The sequence below is a fragment of the Ranitomeya variabilis genome, chromosome 2, assembly GCF_051348905.1.
Source record: "Ranitomeya variabilis isolate aRanVar5 chromosome 2, aRanVar5.hap1, whole genome shotgun sequence".
Lineage (NCBI taxonomy): Eukaryota > Metazoa > Chordata > Amphibia > Anura > Dendrobatidae > Ranitomeya > Ranitomeya variabilis.
Genome location: NC_135233.1, coordinates 470,110,692 through 470,129,405, shown reverse-complemented (window position 1 = coordinate 470,129,405; position 18,714 = coordinate 470,110,692). Strand labels below are relative to the sequence as shown.

Genomic DNA, 18,714 nt, shown 5'->3' with positions numbered 1-18,714 from the left:
GAAGATTACCACAGGGTTCTGGATTGCAATATAGTGCCCAGTGTAGGAAAGCTGGATTTTGTGTCCTAAATCATGGGTCTTCCAGCAGGACAATGTGCATCCTGTGGAGAGATCTTAAAATTGCTGTTGGGAGAAATTCTAGTTGAGAGGTGTAAGAAGCTTGCTGATGAATACAGGAAGCGATTGATTGCACTTATTCCAAAGGGTGTGCAACCAAATACTAAGTTGAGGGATCTAACACTTTAGCCTGGCCAATTTTGGGGGTTTTGGGTGAAATTATGTCCAATTTAGCTTTTTTTTTCTCTGATTTTATGCTGTTCCAATACACACAAAGGAAATAAACGTGTGTATAACGAAACATGTGTAATGGCAATAATATTCTGGGAGAAATACTTCATTTTCTGGAACAATTTCAAGGATGCTAAGGCTGTGTGCACACGTTGCGTTTTTTCGCTATAAATACGCTATAAAAACGCATCTCATCATTTAGAATGCATTCCGCAATTTTTGTGCACATAATGCGTTTTTTTCCCGTGAAAAAAAATAATCGCGGTAAAAAAGGCAGCATGTTCATTAGTTTTGCTGATTTTTCGCATTTTCCCCGCTATTTAATGCATTGGGAAGCTCCGGAAAAAAACGCGTCAAAAACACGCAAAAAACATGAAAAACCGCATGCGGATTTCTTGCAGAAAATGTCCAGTTTTGACTGTATGTACTGTACATGCACTGCATGATGACATCACAGTGGCTTAGAACCCTCAGTGACACGCTGATGATGTCACAATCGGCCCAGGTATAAAACTACGAGCGACGGCCTGAGCCCAGTCACTTTCTAGTGTGTGTTGCAGTCACGAGTTGTGTGTTGCAAAATCTGTTATAGAAAGCGATTATTATTCTGAAAGCGATAATTATTTATTATTATCAGCGCCCTCCGGTGGACAGAGAGAGAAAGGTACGTCTGAACTTAGTCTAATGAGTTATGGGGGTCTTTCCCGGGGGGACACGACCTGCAGATGGTGATAGAGGGACAGATATAGATTTCCCTATAGAATTATCCCCAATAACAGTACAAACACATTCTTAGAAATCACCATTAACCCTTTTTAGAGCAAGGTCAATGTTTCCTCCTCTTCTTCATTTCTCCTATCCCACAGTCAGGTGAAAGAATGTTTTTTTGGAAGACGAGTTGTTGTTTTGAAGAACATCTTCATTTTACGTTATATTATGCTGAAAATGGAAAAAAAATTAGATAGGTAGATATGGGATTTGTAGTGCTTCACCACTGATACACAGCTATTATCTTATGTTAGCATGTTTCTGTCGCTATACTTGTGAAAGTGCATGTTTGTATACATACAGGTCCTTCTCAAAAAATTAGCATATAGTGTTAAATTTCATTATTTACCATAATGTAATGATTACAATTAAACTTTCATATATTATAGATTCATTATCCACCAACTGAAATTTGTCAGGTCTTTTATTGTTTTAATACTGATGATTTTGGCATACAACCCCTGATAACCCAAAAAACCTGTCTCAATAAATTAGCATATCAAGAAAAGGTTCTCTAAACGACCTATTACCCTAATCTTCTGAATCAACTAATTAACTCTAAACACATGCAAAAGATACCTGAGGCTTTTAAAAACTCCCTGCCTGGTTCATTACTCAAAACCCCCATCATGGGTAAGACTAGCGACCTGACAGATGTCAAGAAGGCCATCATTGACACCCTCAAGCAAGAGGGTAAGACCCAGAAAGAAATTTATCAACAAATAGGCTGTTCCCAGAGTGCTGTATCAAGGCACCTCAATGGTAAGTCTGTTGGAAGGAAACAATGTGGCAGAAAACGCTGTACAACGAGAAGAGGTGACCGGACCCTGAGGAAGATTGTGGAGAAGGACCGATTCCAGACCTTGGGGAACCTGAGGAAGCAGTGGACTGAGTCTGGTGTGGAAACATCCAGAGCCACCGTGCATTCCCCAGGTAAAGCCACTTTTGAACCATAAACAGCGGCAGAAGCGCCTGACCTGGGCTACAGAGAAGCAGCACTGGACTGTTGCTAAGTGGTCCCAAGTACTTTTTTCTGATGAAAGCAAATTTTGCATGTCATTCGGAAATCAAGGTGCCAGAGTCTGGAGGACGACTGGGGAGAAGGAAATGCCAAAATGCCTGAAGTCCAGTGTCAAGTACCCACAGTCAGTGATGGTGTGGGGTGCCATGTCAGCTGCTGGTGTTGGTCCACTGTGTTTCATCAAGGGCAGGGTCAATGCAGCTAGCTATCAGGAGATTTTGGAGCACTTCATGCTTCCATCGGCTGAAATGCTTTATGGAGATGAAGATTTCATTTTTCAGCACGACCTGGCACCTGCTCACAGTGCCAAAACCACTGGTAAATGGTTTACTGACCATGGTATTACTGTGCTCAATTGGCCTGCCAACTCTCCTGACCTGAACCCCATAGAGAATCTGTGGGATATTGTGAAGAGAAAGTTGAGAGACGCAAGACCCAACACTCTGGATGAGCTTAAGGCCGCTATTGAAGCATCCTGGGCCTCCATAACATCTCAGCAGTGTCACAGGCTGATTGCCTCCATGCCACGCCGCATTGAAGCAGTCATTTCTGCCAAAGGATTCCCGACCAAGTATTGAGTGCATAATTGAACATTATTATTTGATGGTTTTTTGTTTGTTATTAAAAAACACTTTTATTTGATTCGACGGGTGAAATATGCTAATTTATTGAGACAGGTTTTTTGGGTTATCAGGAGTTGTATGCCAAAATCATCAGTATTAAAACAATAAAAGACCTGACAAATTTCAGTTGGTGGATAATGAATCTATAATATATGAAAGTTTAATTGTAATCATTACATTATGGTAAATAATGAAATTTAACACTATATGCTAATTTTTTGAGAAGGACCTGTATAGGTCAGCATGAGAGTATATGTGCATATACATATATAAATATACATGATTGTGTCCAGGGGTGAACGCTGACAGCTCGGGGCCCCTATTCTAGAATGTGTCTGGGCCCCCTTCCTTTTTTGATGAATAGTGTTACATGGCGCCCTCCCCTGTACTTTACATGTTGGATTCTCTTGTAATCTTTGTGTTTTATTACATTCCGTCCTCTCTTGTTAGATAATGTAATGGAATGACGGGTGATGGAGCATGGGAAAGCTTCTGTCCTGATGGAGGAGCTGATGGACTGGTCTTCTGCTCAGATGCCGCCCCATCAGCAGTCATTTTATATCTAATAAGGGAGGACTATGTGATAGAGAGAAGGAGCTGTGAATAATAATAATAAAGGAGGAGACGATGTAATTAAATCCCAATATGCGGCAGGTGTAGTAATATTAGCAAACACCTCCAATTAGGAATGTAGAATACGATGACATCACAGTGGCTTAGAACCCCCGGTGATGCACTGATGATGTCACAATTGGCGGTCCCTGCGTCTACCTATGGGCGACGGCCTGAGCCCAGTCACTTTCTAGTGTGTGTTGCAGTCACGAGTTGTGTGTTGCAAAATCTGTTATAGAAAGTGATAATTATTTCTTATTATCAGCGCCCTCCGGTGGAGAGAGAGAAAGGTACTTCTGAACGTAGTCTAAAGAGTTATGGGGGTCTTTCCCAGTGGAACTCACGACCTGCAGATGATGATAGAGGGACAGATATAGATTTCCCTATTGAATTATTGATTTTTACATTATTTTTTATTCCCCTTAGAGAACTTTAACTTATTATTCTTTGCTTATTATACTATATACTGCATTACACTGAATTTCCGCACCACAGACTGAGATTAATGTAATATTTTTATTTCTTGTGTTTTTCTCCAGTGTTTGCAGGGCTCTGTGAACATGGCATCTCTCTGCAATTCCACCCAAAAAATGCCAATTCCATCTGATGATGTGGAAAAAGGCATTGACATTGAAGAAAAGGATGAGAACGGCGAAACGCAGGACCTGCAAGAGCGGACTGGAGTTTTCTTCACCCGTTCCTTCTTCACTGTAGGCATTCTAACCTTCATGTATTTAGTCATCACCATGGCTACCTTCACAGTCGCAGGTAGGTAGGGGTACACGGGTTATGTCAGGGGGCAAGGTGTATAAGGCCCCTAACCGCAACGTAAAAGGGAACAAACCTTCATGGCCAATGAGACGGCTCGTTACTTGCTGTGACGTCTGTTCCTACACTTCTCTCATTACAGTAATCACTTGTGTTCCTCTTTTTGTTCTCACAGGAGCGATGCCTTACCTGCAAGCTGCCTTTAAAATAGATGACAGTAAATCCGGCCTTATAAACCTAGGTAAAATTTCAACATAAAATCTTATTCTAAAGTGAGGAGGACGGGAGAAGTATTTAAGTGAAACCGTCTAAATAATCCTCAAATATAACAAAATGCAAGAATATAGAAATATTTTTATTGACCTCTTGTTTTTTCCTTCCCATTTTAGTATTCACAGCCAGCAATGCTTTGTTTGGACTAATCTATGGATACCTGGGAGACCGCTGGAGCAGGAAACACATTGTGTGTACAGGAATGGCTCTCTGGTCAGCCATAAATATCGGCCTGTCCTTCGTTCCCAATGAGGTAAACTGAACATAAAGAGAACCTGTCAGCCCCCCATGCCCTCCACCCATCAGCACTCACTTATTTAGGAGTAAATCCCCTGCCTACCAGTCCTGTAGAACATGAACATAAAGAGATCCTGTCAGGCTACCATGCCCTGCACCCACCAGCACTCACTTATCTAGGAGTAAATCCCCTGCCTACCAGCCCTGTAGAACATGAACATAAAGAGATCCTGTCAGCCCTCCATGCCCTCCACCCAGCAGCACTCACTTATCTAGGAGTAAATCCCCTGCCTATCCAGTCCTGTAGAACGTGAACATAAAGAGATCCTGTCAGGCCCCATGGCCTCCACCTAGCAGCACTCACTTATCTAGGAGTAAATCCCCTGCCTATCCAGCCCTGTAGAACATGAACATAAAGAGAACCTGTCAGGCCCCCATGGCCTCCACCTAGCAGCACTCACTTATCTAGGAGTAAATCCCCTGCCTACCAGCCCTGTAGAACATGAACATAAAGAGAACCTGTCAGCCCCCCATGCCCTCCACCCAGCAGCACTCACTTATCTAGGAGTAAATCCCCTGCCTATCCAGCCCTGTAGAATGTGAACATAAAGAGAACCTGTCAGGCCCACATGCCCTCCACCCAGCAGCACTCACTTATCTAGGAGTAAATCCCCGGCCTACCAGCCCTGTAGAACGTGAACAAAAAGAGATCCTGTCAGGCCGCCATGCCCTCCACCCAGCAGCACTCACTTATCTAGTAGTAAATCCCCTGCCTATCAGCACTGTAGAACGTGAACATAAAGAGATCCTGTCAGCCCCCCATGCCCTCCACCCAGCAGCATTCACTTATCTTGGAGTAAATCCCCGGCCTACCAGCCCTGTAGAACGTGAACAAAAAGAGATCCTGTCAGGCCGCCATGCCCTCCACCCAGCAGCACTCACTTATCTAGGAGTAAATCCCCTGCCTACCAGCCCTGTAGAACGTGAACATAAAGAGATCCTGTCAGCCCCCCATGCCCTCCACCCAGCAGCACTCACTTATATAGGAGTAAATCCCCTGCCTATCCAGACCTGTAGAACGTGAATATAAAGAGATCCTGTCAGGCCGCCATGCCCTCCACCCAGCAGCACTCACTTATCTAGGAGTAAATCCCCCTGCCTACCAGCCCTGTAGAACATTCTTCTATAAAAATTAGGTTAAAAATCCTTCATACTGTCCCCATTTCCTATGCTAATGGGGGCTCTGACTAGCTGATGGTCGTTAGTTGCCCAGACTAGTCAGCCGTCCTTCCATGTTATCACGGCCCTGTGGGAGTGATAACATAATTTGCAGGGGCTTTCGTCATCATCACCAGCTCCTGCACACCTCAGCAGCTGGGTGTACGCTTCCTGGCCTCAGACGCACGCCTTCTGAAGTGACGGTCATGTGCATGGCGCCTTTGAAGCTGGAGAACTGTACACCAAGGTCATGGCCGGAAGATCAGAGGACGGCTCCCAGTCCTGCGCCTCTGATGCCAGGAAGCATCTGTGGATCTCGATGCCATCATGTAGCGCAATGCACGGACAGGCCGCAGGTCTATCACACTGTCTGTGCATTGTAGTCTGTGGTCGGACCATGATCCACAGACGTCTGCAGGAGCCGTAAAGCCTCTCACTTGTCTGTATCTAGATCAGTATTCTGCATTAGTATTTGCGAGCCACAAGCAGGAGCGGCTCCAAAGTTAGGGAAAGTTACAAATCTTTCTATTATGGTATTTCTTTAGGTGTCTAAGAAAACTTTCTGAAATAATCACTGAATATTTTTTTGTGTTTTCACAGAATTTTACAGCTTTTCTGTTGGTTAATGGACTGGTGGGAGCAGTAGAGTCGAGCTTTAAAATAACTGCCCCCTCAATCATTGCCGACCTGTGTGTGGGAGACCGGCGCAGCCACGCGCTCTCCTGTTATTACGTAATAGCATTTATTGGCAGGTGAGTGTGGACCTATTTATTGTTTAGAGTCATTCCGACAAGGAGGATTTGTTGTGGACTTTTTTCTGCCCAGATTGCGCTCCGCAGATGCATCCATGTTCAAGACATATGGATGGCATCTTACAAAACCCTCCGCAAGTAATGAGGAATCATTAATCAGGAAGGAGGAGCCAGAGAAAGACACTCACACATTTATATGTTTATATGTGTGCAGAAATGATGACAACTTTGTTTTTGTTTATTACAGTGGCCTTGGTTACATTGTTGGCTCTAAAGTGACAAGTGCGGCCTCTGGAGACTGGCGTTGGGCCTTTCGGGTAAGTAATAGGTCTGAGGGATCTTGTGGACAAACTGTGAATCTGAACTATAACTCCTATATGGTTTTAAAGGGATTCTGCCAGTAGGTTTTTATTATTTAATCTGAGAGCAGGGATTCTGTAGGGACAGAGAACCTGATTCCTGCGATGTGTCACATATTGCTCCTTCTAGTTGTTTAGAAAAAAAAATACTGTTTTATCAGCAGGAAATTATGAGGAGGGGACTAGTTGTCTCATGCCACGTAGTCCTCCTCCTCTGTGTAACCCCTCCCCACCACTGATTGGTAGCTTTCTGCCTATGTACAGTGTACATAGGGGGGTACATTTTTTAAACAATTTTTTATGGGGATCATATACACCCTTGCCAAAAAATTGATTGGCTGTAGCAGCTCGGAATACGTTAACCCTGGTGATCTAGTGTCAGTGGATGATGAGCTGTGGAGGAAGGCCTCATTAAAAAGTATGCCCAATTTAAAGGAGCGGGTCTCCTAGACCTGAAATGCCCATACACAAAGTGTATGGGCTGCCTGACCAACATTTCCCCATGGGGGTAAATTTAAAAAAAAAAATTAATCAAAAAATAGTGTTTACTGTTTTGAGCTAGGGTAACACACAGGAAAAAAAAGCAGAATGGAAGCCTCAAAAGCACACTTTGTAGTAGCACACAGATAGATGAGGCGGGTCACGGAACTATCACACTGTAAAAAAATTTTAGTTTTAACCAAAATAGTGTATAGACCTAGAGTATTAGACAGACCAAAAATTGGAATGTATGCATGTAAAAAAACTATTTTTACACCATACATAAAACGGCCGTCGGACGGAGATAACAGACTGTTTCAATATGTGGCCTGTATTTTTCAAAATTTTCAAACCACAAAATACTGTATAAACCAAGGGTATCAGACCAAAAACTGGAATGTATGGCTGAAAAGACAAGATTTGAAGACCACAGATAGACCAGATGTGTGACTGAGATAAGACTGTTTCAATATGTGGGATGTATTTTTAAAAATTTAAAAAACCACAAAATACTGTAAACACTAAGGGTATCAGACCAAAAACTGGAATGTATGGCTGAAAAGCCAAGATTTGAAGACTACTGTTAAACCAGTCTTGTGACTGAGATAACAGACTGTTTCAATATGTGGGATGTATTTTTAAAATTTTAAAAACCACAAAATACTGTATACACTTAGGGTAGCAGTCTAGCAGACCAAAAAATGCAATGTATGCCTGCAAAGCAAGGATTTGGACACCACAGATACACCGTGTGTCTGAAGGAGATAACAGAGTGATCAAAATGTGTTCTTGATTTTTTCTGGCCCACCAAAATTGTGTCCATAAGTAGGCTATGACACTAAAATAAAACATTCGGTGTACTAAAATTGTACAAACATTTCCCCATGGGGGGTACATTTAAAAAAAATATTTTATGGGCATCACAGACACCCTTTCCAAAAATTGGACTGGCTATAGCAGCACCAAACCCGTTAACCCTGGTGACCTAGTGAGGAGACATAATGATCAATCATACTGAAATAAAAATGAATAAAGGATGTGAATCCACCTATGAAAGAAAATAACAAAAGGGAGGGGTGAACACAGGTTCATAGATATGAAGCCAGAATGTGTCTAACGAGATATGTTGGTCCCTAGCAACAGCTCAGAGACAGGGATAAAAATAAAAATATAATAGTATTTCAAAAATGTTTAGATTGGAGAGGTATACACTAGGTCATAAGAGGATGGTCCAGAGATAGGAAAAATGGAAAGATCATGTGGAATACATGGTGGCTAAGTGACTGGAAGCATTATCCGTTATCCAACCACTAACCGCTTCACACTGCTCTGGCTTCCATAGTGGTGTGCTGCAGTCCCGTAGAAACAGGAAGGTCGAGACAGAAGATGTGGGTCTTTGTTGTGGCCCACTTTTAGCTTGGCCACAGCCTCGTCCTCTGCATGCACCATCAGCATCACACATCCACTTCCCTGTCCCTTGCCTTGCCTATTTTAAATGGACTACTGAAATATTTGTAAAGCTCAACACAAATGGATTTATTGGGAGAAAAATTATATGTGATCAGTATGCCTGAAAAGCAAGTATTTGGAGACCACAGATACACCGAACGTCTGACGGAGATAACATACAGTACATTTAATTTATTTATTATATTTTTTAAACCAAAAATAACGAGTAGACCAAGGCTAGCAGACCAAAAAATACAAGGCATGCCTGCAAAGCACGGATTTTGACACCACTGATAGAGCAGGCGTCAGCCAGAGATAACAGACTGATCAAAATTATCAGAATTTTTGGGGCACACCAAAATTATGTCAACAAGTTGGCTATGACACAAAAAAAAATGGAGTACTAAAATTGTAAGATATTTAGCACAATGATATGCGATGCGTGTGGCGTACAACTCACAGTGAACTTTAGCTAAATATTTTTGTGATTTTAGGGCAGCAAAATGGTGTCAAAAATGTTGTAAGACACTACCAAATATTACATAGTACCACAACCAAAAAGGACAGATTTTTTGGCGCACTCACATCTGATGCCTGGGACCAAAAAGGAATAGTAAAAAAAATTAGATTTTCACGCTCTTCTATTGCAATGGTCTGGCTGTAGTCTGCAGCGTGACCAAGCAAATAAATGTAGAAGAAAGGGGGCTATATTACTTTAGAATAGATTGCTTTAGAATAAAAGGAGCAGGTGTAAGATGCAAAAAAAAAATTGCCACAGATAATTGCAGCTAGGTATATATTAAATAAGCAGCAGCAGAAGACAGTTCTGGAGCTTTGGGAGGGATGCAGTGAGAGCTATGTACTCCCATACAGTGCCTGCAGGCCTTGCACTGATGTGGATATGTGCACATAGAATCCCCTGCCTACCTAGCGCTGCAATCTCGGGACCCCCGAATTAGCCCTAAAAAGGACTGTTGGTTTCTCAGGATTTATGGATGGAACACTACCACACTAACTAACAAAAGAAAGAATCTGACCCTATCTCAGCAGCAGCTCTCCCTACACTCGCTAAGTATGGAGCAGAATGTGGCGAGCAGGGAGGCGCCAGGTCTCTTATAGAGCTGATGACGCTGTGCGGCCAGCCAATCACTGTAATAGCACAACAAAGATGGCTGCGGCATTACAGTGCATGGCAGACAATCCCTGCAATGTCATCTAAAGAGGGGCAGAATTGCAGGGTGGAGACCCGAGCTCCCGCCGAATAATCCTGGAAATACTCAGTGCTCGCCGAGTACACCGAGCATAGTGATACTCGGGCGAGTACCGAGTAGTGGCGAGCATGTTCGCTCATAACTACTGATGACACCTTTGTATATGTAACATGTGATGTCTCCTTCTTCATCTACACAGATCTCCCCTGCTCTGGGCATGATAGGAGTCCTGCTCATACTTGTGTTTGTAAAAGAACCGACCAGAGGAGCAACAGAAGAAAATAACAGCAAACCGCCGAGCTCCAAAACATGGACTTCAGATGTGAATCAACTTCGTAAAAAGTAGGTGTTTTCTGTGCACTGATTGATGTCACTGATCCACCCCGTGACTTCTGCGTTATTTACATGTTTTTTCCCTTTTCACTTTCTGCAGCCGAAGTTTTCTGTTTTGCACACTTGGGATGATGAGTGTAAAGTTTGTGGCCTGTAACATCGGCTTCCACGCTCTCACTTTCCTGAAGCGTGCCCGGGACGCCATTCAGCCATGTCAGACTGAAGTCTGCGACTATAACGACAGGTACAAGTTTACAAACTTTGATTTGACAATCACTGGTGGGAATTTAATATTCCCCCTACCCCAATTTAATATTTAAAAAAATATTTATATTTCAAATGATTATTATATCAAATTATTTACATATCATTAATTCAAGCTCCTTAACTAATCTTGTTACTACTTTTCTTTGCAGTCTGATTTTTGGTGGAGTTCTGGTCACCGCTGGCATCTGTGGAGTTGTCTCAGGAGCGGAGATAGCCAAAATATACAGGAAGACCAACCCTCGTGCCGACCCGGAAATGTGTGCGTCTGGCCTGTTCATCTCCGCCATTTTCCTGTTCTTGGCTATATTTATGGGAAACATCAGTCTGGTGGCCACTTATGTAAGTACCTGATGTGTAGATTGCTTTCATTCCCTTACTGGGTCTCGGAAATAGAACGGATGCAATGAGCAGTAGAAATCATAGACTATGGCGGGGACACTATGAATGTATGGAAGCTGGGGTGGATGAATGGATTAGAAAGACAAAACCTATAGAGGATAGGAAAGTGTGTAAGAAACAAACGTCTATATATGTATTGTTCTTTATCTCTGCAGGTGTTTTTATTCTTCGGAATCTTATGTCTGACACTGAACTGCGCCGTTGAGGCTGACATTCGCCTGGTGAGTGGAGAAAAGCGCCAAACTTAGCACAGTTAAAATTATAGTTATGTAGTCAGCCCGTATGTTCTGTTTCACCAATCAATGCCCCTTAACCCCTTAGTGACAGGGCCAAAATGCCCCTTAATCCTGGCTGTATCCAAGCGTTTGTTGGATAATTCCCAACTAAACTCCAAAATAGACTTGGCCCAAGAAGATTAAAAACTTCTCTAATGAAATCTCAGTCCACAACGCGTTTCTGGGCTTCTTTTCCAATCCTGGCTGACTGTGCTCTTTCCTTCTGTTTCATGTATGTTCACTTTGCCAATGTTCTCTTAACTTGCCGCGTCCCGTGACTTCCTTCTGCTCACTCAGAATATTCTCTTGTTTCAGTATGTGGTACCTGCTGCAAGCCGATCAACAGCAGAGGCCATATATATGATAGGGGCCGACCTGCTTGGGGAAGCCGGAAGCGCCTATGTCATCGGGCTGGTAAGTAACTGTTACATATTTTCACATCACTTTAAGGCTACATTCACACATATCTTTTTCCATTTGTACATCCTAGAAACATAGAATGTTAAAGTTGGAAGGGACCTCCAGGGTCATCATGTTTAACCCCCTGCTCAATGCAGGATTCACTAAACCATCTCAGACAAGATGTCTGTCAAGTCTCTGTTTGAAGACTTCCGTTGAAGGAGAACTCACCACCTCTCGTGGCTGCCTGTTCCACTCATTGATTACCCTCATTGTCAAAAACTTTTTTCTAATATCTAATCTATATCTTCTCCCTTTCAGTTTCACTCAATTGTTTCTCGTGTTTCCATGTGCAAATGAAAATAAGGATGGTCCCTCTACACTGTGACATCCCTTCAGATATTTGTAGACATCTATTGTCTTCTCTTAGCCTTTTTTTTTTGCACGACAAACATTCTCAGATCCTTTAACCGTTCCTCGTAGGACACACTTTGCAGTCTGCTCACCATCCCCGTAGCTCTTCTCTGAACTTGCTCCAGTTTTTAATGTTTCTTGTAAAATGTGTTGCCCAGAACTGGACACATTATTCTATATGAGGTCTGACCTAAGAGGAGTAGAGGGGGATAATTACTTCACGTGATCTAGACTCTATGCTTCTCTTAATGCATCCTAGAACTGCGTTTGCCTTTTTTTGCTACTGTATCACACTGTTAACTCATGTGCAGTCTGTGATCTATTAGTATACCCAAGTCTTTTTTCAAACGTGCTGTTGCTTAGTTCTATTCCTCCCATTTTGTAAATGGAATTTTAGTTTTTCTTGCCCACATGTAGAATCTTGCATTTCTCCATGTTAAATATAATTCTACTAGCCCCTGCCCATTATTCAAGTTTATCTAGTCCTTCTGAATCCATTGTCTGTTTTCTCTAGTGTTAGCTATTCCTCCTAGCTTTTAATTGTCTGCAAATTTGATCAGTTTACCTTCAGTTCCCTTATCTAGATCCTTTATAAAAATGTTGCACAGCACTGAGGCCAGGAAAGAGTCTTGTGGTACCCCACTTGAATCACTCTTCCAATTGGATGTGCTACCATTTATTGCCACTCTTTGAGTATGATCACTGAGCCAGTTATGAATCCACCTAACCGTAGCCTTGTCAATCTCATACTTGGTAATTTTTTCAATAAGGATTGTATGAGATACTTTATCAAATGCTTTGTTGAAGTCAAGATATACTATATCTACCGCATTTCCCTGATCCACCCAGTGATTCCATCATAGAAGGAAATTAGATTAGTCTGTCATGACTTGTTTGCTACAAATCCATGCTGGCTCTTGTTAATTACTGTATTGTTATCCAAGTACATACATGCTGTTTAATAATTTGTTCAAAGATCTTTCCTGGTATAGAAGTAAAGCTCACTGGCCTGTAATTTCCTGGTTCCATCATCTTTCCTTTTTTTGAAGATAGGGACATTTGCCCTTCTCTAATCTTATGGGACGTCTCCTGTTCTTTCAGGATTTCGGCTAGTGGCTCTGCCATTTCTTCTGCTATAATTTTCAGGATGTAATTCATCTGGACCAGGAAATTTAAATTCATGTAAATTGGCTAAGTGTTCCCTCACTATATCTCTGTTTATGGATAGAGTGAATTCATTTATTCCTTCGATAGTACACCAATGATCATTTGAAGTTACATTTGCTCACTTAAGAGAACACAGATGCAAAATATGAATTTAAAAGTTTGGCCTTCTCAACATCAGTTTTGACACTTGACTCTTTTCAACCTGTAAAAATGCTATAGCATCTTTGACTTTTCTTTTGCTTTTGACATACCCCCAAAATCCTTTTTTACTGCTTTTGCTTTCCAATTCAAGCTTCATTTCATTACTGGCTTTAGCTGTTCTAACCCTTGCCCTGCATTCCCTGCAAACAGCATTATACTATTCTTTAGATATGCCCCTCTTTCCATTTGATATATATTTATTTTTTCCTTTTAAGCAAGTGTTTAAGTTCTGTGTTCATCCATCTTGGTCTCTTTAAAAACTTCCAATTCTTCCTTCTTTTCGGAATTGATACTGATTGTGCAGTGAGAATTTCATTTAGAAAAATCTCCCATCCTTCTTGGACATATGTGTCCTTTAGAGCATCCAGTCATTGGACCTTTCCTACCCTATTTCTGAGTCTTTTAAGATCTGCCTTTCTGAAGTCCAAGATAAGATCTGTCGCAAAGTTGCTTATTTTCACTTGTACTATTTGATTATTTTTGTGTAAAAATTAAAACTACAGTTACTCTTTAATGGCCACATCTGATCCACAGAACAGATGAGAATAGGACATGCTCTCAGTATCTGAGATCAAAGACACAAAGAGTTTATAAAACACTTGTTTGTATGGGTCAAGAAAAAGACGGACAACACACAGACATGTACAGGGGATGTGACTGTAGCCGCATCATGAGGTCTGATTGGTACAGTACCTTATGTAACGCTGTATTATTGTGGTGGTCTCCATGTCTACATAAAGTATCCTAACAGATATATACAGATGTAGCTGCGTTAAATGAACTAGCAAGTCTCGCTGTGGCCTAATCATAGCATACTTAAAAGGGTTCACCAGGACTATTTTTTTTTTTACTATGGGCCTAAGAACTAGCAGGCGTGTAGTTGCTAAATAACTGCCTGTAGTGCCCGGCACACACTGATCTCTGCCGACGCAGAGTGCTCTTACCTCCGATTCAGCGGCTTCCGCTGATGTCACATCGACATAGCAGCATCTTCTCTTCCACTCTGATCTGTTGATGCAGAGTGGTTGCTGACATCATGGTGATTGTCAGCTGGCTCCATGCTACCTAAGTACGGGGAGCTGGCTGTCCATCAGCATGGCCTCAGCACTCACGCCCTGTTAACAGAGCAATCCGGAAGAAGAGCTGCTCTGTTGATGTAGAGCAGCTGAATCAGTGGCAGGAGCGGTCTGTGATGGCTCTGAGCCTGCGCCAGGTAGAACAAGCAGGTAACTGCCTGTCGTAGCAACTACCTCACGTGCCCATTAGTTTTTAGGCTAATAGTAAAAAAAATAGTCCTGAATAACCACTTTAAGCAATTAGATAATTTATTAGGTGATCATATTTAGCAAAATGAACAATTGCTCTTAGGAATGTTGTGTCCTGCAAATAAATGTTCATTTATTGTGCGAATTCTACCTCTGCAGACATTCAGGACATACAAGCAGTATCCATACACATACATTACCAAGCAGGACTATACATGGAAGCTATGCACCAGCAAACTATTCTCATCTTGTGTGCACAGCAGGAGAACTCCAAAGACAAGATGGCCTGGAGTGATGTCATAGATCATCTGCTGAGGGAGGATGTCACATCAGTCCTGTCTCTAGACAGTGTGTAGTGCTGGGGCTGCGGAAACTGGAACCAGTGCTGTTCATGGTTTGGAGGATGGAGCTCCTCCACTATCTGCAGTGAGGCACCTTCTCATTCTATGATCACCAGATTCCATTGTTATCCATTGACTGCTGTCAGTGTAAATGTGTCTAGTCAATAATGTTTTTTTCTACTTTCATTAACCACACATAACTATTTATTTCATCATATCTTCAGATATCCGACCGCATCAATCTTCAAAATCCAGACTCGGATCTATGGAAGTTCCGCAGTTTGCAGTACGCCCTCATGGTTTGTCCCTTTATCGTGGCTATCGGAGGATTCTTTTTTGCATGTGCCTGCTTTATTGAAGAAGATCGTAAGAAGGCAGAGACAGAGTCTGAAGGTACGTGCACAAATATGTTCATTATCCACTCATATCTCCTGCAGAATTTGGATTAGCATTAGCTCCATAATCAGTAACTGTAATACCCAGCATCTGTATAATATATCTATCTCCATAACAAAGCACCATAACATAAGATTAACAAAGCTCCATAACTAAATATGCATAGGTTTTAACTTGATATAAACTCTGCTCTTCTTCTGAATCTGGCGTTGTTTGTCTTTTGTTCTCGTATCTCCCCATTCCTGATATATATCTCCCTGTATATTTATCAAGCAATTTAGCCAACTAGGCATGATCATCAAGATAGTTCTCAAAAAAAGAAAAATTTAGAGGGTCACGCCCACTTAAAAAAAAAAAATACTAGATTTATATAAAGGGAGAATTGAGAACCCCAGGAATAAAGGACGAGCAACGATAGTTTCAGAAGAATGACGGCATTTAGAACAGGTGAAAAAAATAGTGAAATGTCCGGTCATCTTGTTCAATGGTTTTATTTAACATTTCCAAATTTTACACCAATAATAATGTTAGCAAGGAGTATAAATTGGGGAGGGAGAAAAAAGGAAGAATGGGGTAACAATGCGAAGTTACAGGAAAGAAAGTAAAGTCAAGGCTGCTCATTATTATTAGGAGTAAACAGACTATTATAATATTGCATTTTGTACATAATATTTATAAACATTTATTTGGTACATATCTGGTACATTTTGGTAATACACCTACTTTAGTTTTTAAGTTGTGGGTTTAGCCTGTGTTAAAACAAAAACACTTACATCATGACACCCATCCAACTAAATATGTTTTAAAAAAAACATTTTTACCTAAGCACAAAGTTGAACTTATATATTATGCGTTGATGCCGCTTCCATTACTTCTGATATTGATGGAGGAATTATTTGCTTCCATTTTGTTGCAATTAAAAGTTTAATCACCCAAAAAATGTAACAATAGATATATTGAAATTTGGGTGGGATTTCTTCTACATCTTGTCATAATACTGCTAATTATGGAGTAATATTGGGTTTAGAAATTCATAGGAGTAAGTTCAAAGTTTCTTTCCACAATTCCTTTAATAAGGGACAATTCCAAAATATGTGTAACATTTCCCCCAGTTTCCCACAGCCTCTCCAGCACAGAGGAGATTGGGAAGGGAATACTCTGTGGAGCTGCATTGGAGTAAAGTACGACCGTAACATAATGTCACAGTGTGTCCCATGGAGAGAAGCGCACGTAGCGGTAGAATACATTAGGTTTAATACTTTACTGTATATAGAGATAATCCTTCTGCATTATTTTCTATAAAATCATTTTTTAATCTTGTTTCTATTTCTTCTTTATAGATTGTGTCCTGCAGGAGGTAATAGTTACACCCCCATAAATTAGAATTTTTTAAGGCTGGACCTGAGGAAAACTTAAAGGTAAGATAAGATAGGAATGGTCAGACTGTGTCTTTTGACCAATAGTCACTTTTTACATTTTTGATAAGGAAATTATATTTGTGTGAATCAAATCGATTCTAGACAGAGTTTTATGTCTGTCGGAGAAATGCGTGAACTGCCTTGAAGAGACACCAAAATACATCATATAGTTCTTGTTTATTTAACCAATAGTCTAATATTTGGGATAGTTATCCTGTCTGAGCAGTCGAGTCTAAGTAACCATTTGGATCAATGTTAAAGTCACCAAAAACTATCAAATCTCCCTTCTGGAGTTTGTTGACAGCCATCTCTATATGAATGGTGGGTATAGTCCAAACCCAAGAATAAGCAAATATCAATTATCTTAAATATTTTCTCACAAGGCGATAATTCAGTAACCAGGAGCACATTGCGTGCCACTTATATATGATATCCAGTTGTTCCATCTTCAGTCATAATCAGTCATATTTATTATTTCTGCAGATCACTATTCCCAGAGAAAGGCCTTAGTTTGATCCGTCAATGAACATGGAATACAGCTGGATGTGATGACTCTTCTACAAGACTAAAACATGTCAGAAAAAAAGAGGCAGATTCCGGGCTCGGTCTCTGTTCTCACTTATGGACATGTCACTTACTGGACTTTCCGCAGTCAGACGTACTCACGGACTAATGTGAGTTTCCTGCTGCAAAAAAGAGACAGATTCCGGGCTCGGTCTCTGTTCTCATGTATGGACATTTCACTTACTGGACTTTCCGCAGTCAGACGTACTCACGGAATAATGTGGGTTTCCTGCTGCAAAAAAAGTGACAGATTCCGGGCTCGGTCTCTGTTCTCACTTTTTGGACATTTCACTTACTGGACTTTCCGCAGTCAGATGTACTCATGGAATAAAGATGAGGGCTGGAACAAAGCACAGCTGGGTGGAGGCCCCCCATGACTGCTTTGAGCCGGGCGGTCTTTTTGAATAATGCTGCGGCTGGGGATAGGAGGATGGCAAGGGGGGGAGGAGTTAGGAAGGGGGGAGGTAGTAGGGAAAGTGCGGGAAAACCGCCATTCCCTACCTTAATTCAGGAAGAAGAGGACGTGCAGTATGGCGTCAGCGGAATCAATGATGTCGCAGCTGCGAGAGATGGCCAGGTCCAGGAGAGGGGGCTGGCTTGAGGCCCAGCTGGCATCCATCATCGGCGCTGCAGGAGGATCCGGGCAGAGCTCACGGGGCAGGAGGACCAGGCCCCCAGAGAGACTGTCTCCTGATGTTCCGGCGCGTGGCAGGCGCAGGCTCCGGAGCCCCTCCAGGGACCCTGCGGGCGGTGAGTCCGTCGGCGCTTCCCCCTCTGGCCGCTCCCGCTCCGGCAGGAATCCAAGCACCCGGCCTCCAGGCGCCGGGCCCAGGACACCGCCGCTGCTGCTGGGAGCGCTGGACCGGAAGTGCGGCCTGCGCGATCCAGGCAGAGCGCAGCCGCAGCTTCCTCCGCTCCTGTCGGGTCCCCCGCTCTCAGGGGGCGCGGGGCCGCCGCTCTTCCAGCCTCTCCTGTTACACCGGTGTCCAGAGGGAGAGCGGCCGCCGCTCCCCCTGCTCCCAGCAGACCCACAGCGCTCAGGCGGCGCTCAGCGGCAGGAAGAGGCAGAGCAGCGCTGCCAGGAAGAGCAGCACAAGCAGGAAGAGCAGCACAAGCAGGAAGAGCTGCACAGCCAGGAGGAGCAGCACTGCCAGGAGGAGCAGCACGGCCAGGAGGAGCAGCACGGCCAGGAGGAGCAGCACGGCCAGGAGGAGCA

General features: G+C 42.5%; 1 protein-coding gene across 2 annotated transcripts; it reads left to right on the top strand.

The window, feature by feature from the left end:
• The first annotated feature begins 841 nt into the window (after nucleotides 1–841).
• On the top strand, nucleotides 842–17,689 carry LOC143806794 (protein spinster homolog 1-like). 2 transcript variants are annotated; one of them, XM_077287714.1, is made up of 14 exons: nucleotides 842–952; nucleotides 3,852–4,080; nucleotides 4,256–4,321; nucleotides 4,470–4,606; nucleotides 6,409–6,560; nucleotides 6,808–6,877; nucleotides 10,259–10,401; nucleotides 10,493–10,636; nucleotides 10,809–10,998; nucleotides 11,214–11,279; nucleotides 11,649–11,747; nucleotides 15,345–15,513; nucleotides 16,857–16,934; nucleotides 17,418–17,688. In XM_077287714.1, the coding sequence occupies exons 2-13, from the start codon at nucleotides 3,873–3,875 to the stop codon at nucleotides 16,892–16,894; spliced, it is 1,482 nt and encodes a 493-aa protein (XP_077143829.1). In that variant the 5' UTR covers nucleotides 842–952; nucleotides 3,852–3,872; the 3' UTR covers nucleotides 16,895–16,934; nucleotides 17,418–17,688. The 2 variants fall into 2 exon arrangements, with proteins under 2 accessions (XP_077143829.1, XP_077143830.1); XM_077287715.1 differs by lacking the exon at nucleotides 842–952 and having other exon boundaries at nucleotides 3,597–4,080; nucleotides 17,418–17,689.
• Nucleotides 17,690–18,714: the final 1,025 nt, after the last annotated feature.